This window comes from Erpetoichthys calabaricus, chromosome 17 (genome assembly GCF_900747795.2).
Source record: "Erpetoichthys calabaricus chromosome 17, fErpCal1.3, whole genome shotgun sequence".
Lineage (NCBI taxonomy): Eukaryota > Metazoa > Chordata > Cladistia > Polypteriformes > Polypteridae > Erpetoichthys > Erpetoichthys calabaricus.
In genome coordinates, this window is record NC_041410.2 from 67,688,563 (window position 1) to 67,693,775 (window position 5,213).

Consider the following 5,213-nt stretch of genomic DNA (forward strand, 5'->3'; position numbering starts at 1 on the left):
AGAAATTCCAATCTGGTGTCCGCACTGGTCATAGTACAGAAACGGCACTAACACGGGCTGTAAATGACATTCTGATATCCTCTGATGAAGGAAACTCCACTGTAATTATGTTGTTGGACTTAAGTGCAGCATTTGACACCACTGACCATTCTATTTTACTACACAGGCTAGCAAATGATGTGGGGCTTACAGGCACCGTGCTCGCTTGGTTTTATATTCTTATTTATCAAATCCATTTCAATATGTACAGAAATGTGCTGACAGTACTCCATCATTATACACAGAAGTTCAATATGGTGTCCCGCAGGGTTCAGTACTGGGACCTTTACTGTTTTCACTTTACATGCTTCCACTGGGATCTCTCATTAGGAAACATAATGTTAATTTTCATTCGTATGCAGATGACACCCAGTTATACCTTTCATTTAAATCAAATGAAGTTTCTCCAATGTTGTCTTTAATTAGTTGTGTTAGTGAATTAAAGGAGTAGATGAATGAGAACTACTTGTCTTTAAACACAGACAAAACAGAGATGTTAATTGTTGGAGGGAATGACACTGATCATAGCAATATTTTGTCATCATTTAACTCAGTTGGAATCCCCATTAATTATACAGAATCAGCCCGCAATCTAGGAGTTATCTTTGACTCTAGCATGTCATTTAAAGCGCATATTACAAAGTTGTCCAAATCATGTTTCTTCCATCTTAAAAATGTTAGGAAATTAAGGCGCTTTCTTAATAAATAGGATTCTGAGAAAATAATTCATGCATTTATCTCTAGTAGGATTGACTACTGCAATGCAGTGTTCACTGGTTGTTCAAACTGTTCTTTATACAGCCTCCAGTTAATCCAAAATGTGGCTGCAAGAATTATTACAAGAACAAGAAAATACGAACACATAACTCCAGTTCTTAAATCCTTACACTGGCTCCTGGTTAAGTTTAGGGCAGATTTCAAGATCCTCCTTTTAACATATAAAGCATTAAATGGCCAAGGTCCAGCTTACTTGTCGGAACTTATCATGACTTACAAACCAGAGACGCACATTAAGATCTCAAGATACCGATCTCCTTATGATTCCAAGGCTTAATAAAATAACTGTGGAATGGTCTGCCTGCTACTATAAGAGATGCCCCTTCAGTCTCAGCTTTTAAATCCCGGCTGAAGACTCACTATTTTCAGTTTAGCATATCCTGACTAGAGCTGCTGATTAACTGTACAGACTGCATCTCTGTTGTTAGTCATTAGCACTAAAACATAAGTAACATGATAGTTATAATTGGATACTAACCCTCACCTATTCTCTCTTCTCGGTACTCAAATGTGGCACTTGGTGCCACGGCCCATCTGTCAAGTTGTTTTGCCTGCCTAAGGTAAAGTCATCCCTGATGGAGGATCGCAGGAATCATGGGAAGGAGGGGTCCTTTCATCGGATTGGCTGGCCCAGCACTGTATCAGCCATGGAATGGCCAAATGGGGGAAGCAGCTTGATGGATGAGGTCTCCAGGGCCCAGTTGTTCAAAAGTAATCCAATGGGATTTGGGATAAGAGATTGGATTGAATCTTGAAAATGGGTTGTTCAAAGGGAAAAGAGGGATTCTGGAATCAGATAAGATCACCTAATCCAATCTCAGTTTTAATCAGGATCAAACAGTCTTTTGTGTTGTTCAAAAGTTTGTGTATGAATTGGGACACATTTGATCCCAAAAATCAGGATAATCCTGATCCCAACACAGAGGTGGATTCAGTGTGGATTTCTGGCACACAATAAAATAAAACTTGAAAATTGATCAAAAAAGCTATGTTTGCAGGTGATGTATACATCTGTTTATATTTTGTACAAGTGTTGAACTAGGACGGTGACAATGTAAATAAAGTAGGGAATAAGATATGAAGCCTTTTGGTATAGTCAAAGGAAAAAAATCCCTGTGAAATATCAGTACTCAAACAAAATCTCAAAGCTCAAAAAGCTCTACTGTCCATTGTATTTTAATGAAAATGACAATTACTATTACTCAAGTCATCAGTCAGAAGTAATGTCTTACAATTGCATCCCTGATCACACGTCCAGTCTGGCCCTCATTTGGAGCGAACATTGGAGGTTGCTCTGGTTGCACTTCATCAGGCTCAGGTCCATCATATATGTCATCAAGAGGAACATTACGCCTGGTGGCAATGTTATGCAAGACAATTACAGGCTAGTATTATATTGCATGCCACCTTGGGTTCCACCCGCAAGTAGTTAAGGCATACAAAGCGCCTCTTCAGGACTCCATTTAAGCGCTCAATTGCGCATCTTGTTTTGCAATGTGCAGGGTTGAAGCCTGCCTGCTCAGGTGTGTTTGCAACTGGAAAAGGAGCCATCAGCCATGGTAGGAGTCGATAAGCACTGTCTCCCAATATTATGCCATTTGGTCGGTTAGACTGGAGCTTTCTGTATAGTGCGCTCTCCCTCAGGATACGTGCATCATGGACAGACCCTGGCCACTTGACAACACAGTTTGTGATGATGAGGTCAGCGTTGGCCACAAGTTGGACATTGATGCTGTGCCTCCCTTTTCGGTTCACATACTGCCACTCCCTTTCATGAGGCGCTTGAATGTGCACATGAGTACAATCAATAACACCAATAGTATTAGGCATGTTCCCCAAAAGAAAGAAACTTTGCTTAGTTTGCGCCATCTGGTCATCCTTGGGAAATGAAACAAATTCATTGACCAGACTGGCCAATTCAACTGAGACAGATTTCACCACATTACTAACAGTTGATTTGTCCACTTCCATATTGTCACCAACAACCTGGTAGAAAGTCCCAGAGGCATAAAAGCGCAGTGCAATTAGGCACTTTTCCTCCACAGACAGAGCATGACTCCTTTTGGTTTTGTGCTGTAACTTTGGCCTGACAAGGTCTGCAATGTACTTGATATCATCCCTCCCAAAGCGAAAATGGGCATACAGTTCCTCTGTAGTGTATTGCACAAGTGGTTTGGCACGCTCAGCATACATTCTTTCACGGTATTTTCTCCTTCCCAACCTGTGGTAGCAATGAACAACACCTGTGATTTTATTTGGTCACACACCAATTAAGCAACAACGAGCTGACTGGTTTGTCATGTGTTGAATTACCCCAATCAAGCACAGGGCCTATAAAATCGGTGTTAGCTACACAAAAGAGATGGAACCATGGCCTCAAAAGGGCCTAATTTCACAGTGGCAGAAAACCATGCACTGTTGGAGGGTGTTAGGTGCCATTATTCCTCCATAGTAGGACAGTTCAGTTCATTAAGGGGGAGAGAAGTGACCAAGAAATGCAAACAGAACATTTGGGAGGACATCACCAAGAATGTGAATGCTATAGGGGCTGGTCAGAAAAGGACCACAAAACAAGTCATATTAAGATGGAAGAACCTTAAAGCCAAGGCAACAAAGGACCTTGCTGAGGCCAAAAACCCCACAATGGGTAACACACCTTTCAAGAGGGGTGAGTATGCTGACATTGTCCTTGACATTATTGGTGGTGACAAATCAGAAGCTCTGCATGGAATTGATAGTGTGAAGTCGATGGTGAGCCCACCGTTACAGAGGAGGGTGGGCCTGGTCCTCCTAATGAAGAGGAAATATTTGTCCTCAATCACAGTCAAGTGGTTGAGGAAGAAGGTGGATCCTCACAGATAGAGCCAGCTGTTGTCACAGAACCTTTAAAAAGAAAGTGTAAGCATTCTCCAAACCTGAATGGTGACTCATATGAGGTGCTTCTTACAAGAGAAACTGAAAGAGCAGAAGTGCAGATTCTTCTGGCAAAGGAACAATTCCTCCTTACCCAACTACAACAAACTAAAGTCAGAATGGAAATCCAACTCCTAAAAGCAGAAATTGAAAGAGCTAGTCTCTGTACCAATGAGGAACTGTAAATGTTCCTTATTTTGTTGACTATTGGACTTTTTTGTTTTACAGTTATATAAAAATAACCAGTGCATATGTGGGGAGATATTTTATTCTTTCAGTCATTCATTCATTTATTCTTGTGAGATTTAAATGGAATCTGGCTGTTTATAAATGAAATGGAAAAATATTTGTTTATTGTGGTGTTTTCTGTTTCTTCCAAGTAACACACATGATGGCTATTTGGCTACTGGTATTTTTGGTCCGCCTGTTGTTCTTTACATAGCCAGTAGGCTACACTGTGGGTTCCATTTAAAGCACTAGTAAACCGGATTTGGTAATCCTGAATATTCTGTATCTGGATAACAGTGATCCAATCTAGTGTTGCTTTGAAAAACCAGCATGAAAGTAAAATGAATTACCAGATCCTGGATAGCAAAACAAGGGATTTCAAAATCCAGATCATTTTTATCCCGATTAAATAGTTTGAACAACTGGGCCCATGACTTTAAATATATCCAAATCTTCTTATGTGATATCATTTACTGTTAAATTCTGCTCCGTACTTCTAAAATTTTTATTTTTATACTGTATTGAGGATTTGTTCTGTTCTGTGTATTGTATTGTATTGACCACCTTCTTTTTGACACCCACTGCACGCCCAACCTACCTGGAAAGGGGTCTCTCTTTGAACTGCCTTTCCCAAGTTTTCTCCCATTTTTCCCTACAAGGTTTTCTTGGGAGTTTTTCCCTGTCTTCTTAGAGAGTCAAGGCTGGGGGGCTGTCAAGAGGCAGGGCCTGTTAAAGCCCATTGCGGCACTTCTTGTGCGATTTTGGGCTATACAAAAATAAATTGTATTGTATTTACTCATATTGATTATATGCGAAATACTGATCAAAACCTAGGCTGACAACACAGCTGATAGGTCTCTTTTATGAATTTATAATAGATTGATCTGTGTAACAAGTAATAAGGACTTGCTGTAAAATGTAACAAACTGAAAAGTGTGCTATTTGACCTAAACATGTAGTGAGGTAAAGGTAAAATTAGGCCTGAATGAAAAAAAAAAACCTCAAGTACAAATACGTAAGAAATGTACTGGAACTTACATCCTGATGATAAAGAGTAAACCCATGTGTATTTTAAGCAAAAACAATCAGAAGGTCTTGAAGATGTGCATGCCACAAAATGGGGATCAGGAATATGGACATGTGGAGGGCTGTGTTATGCAATTTCAAAGTTGCAGAATATGAATATAATCTTTTGGTATTTAATTTTTTACCAGTGGCCCTAGCCTTCTAAAAGCAATTCCAAAAAGGTTAAAAAA

The 5,213-nt window shown here is 39.9% G+C and overlaps 1 protein-coding gene across 1 annotated transcript; it reads right to left on the reverse strand.

Moving 5' to 3' along the window:
• Nucleotides 1-2,181: 2,181 nt before the first annotated feature.
• LOC114667480 (putative nuclease HARBI1) lies at nucleotides 2,182-3,009 on the reverse strand. The gene has a single exon (XM_028822785.1). The coding sequence runs from the start codon at nucleotides 3,007-3,009 to the stop codon at nucleotides 2,182-2,184; it is 828 nt and encodes a 275-aa protein (XP_028678618.1).
• Between the last annotated feature and the right edge of the window lie 2,204 nt (nucleotides 3,010-5,213).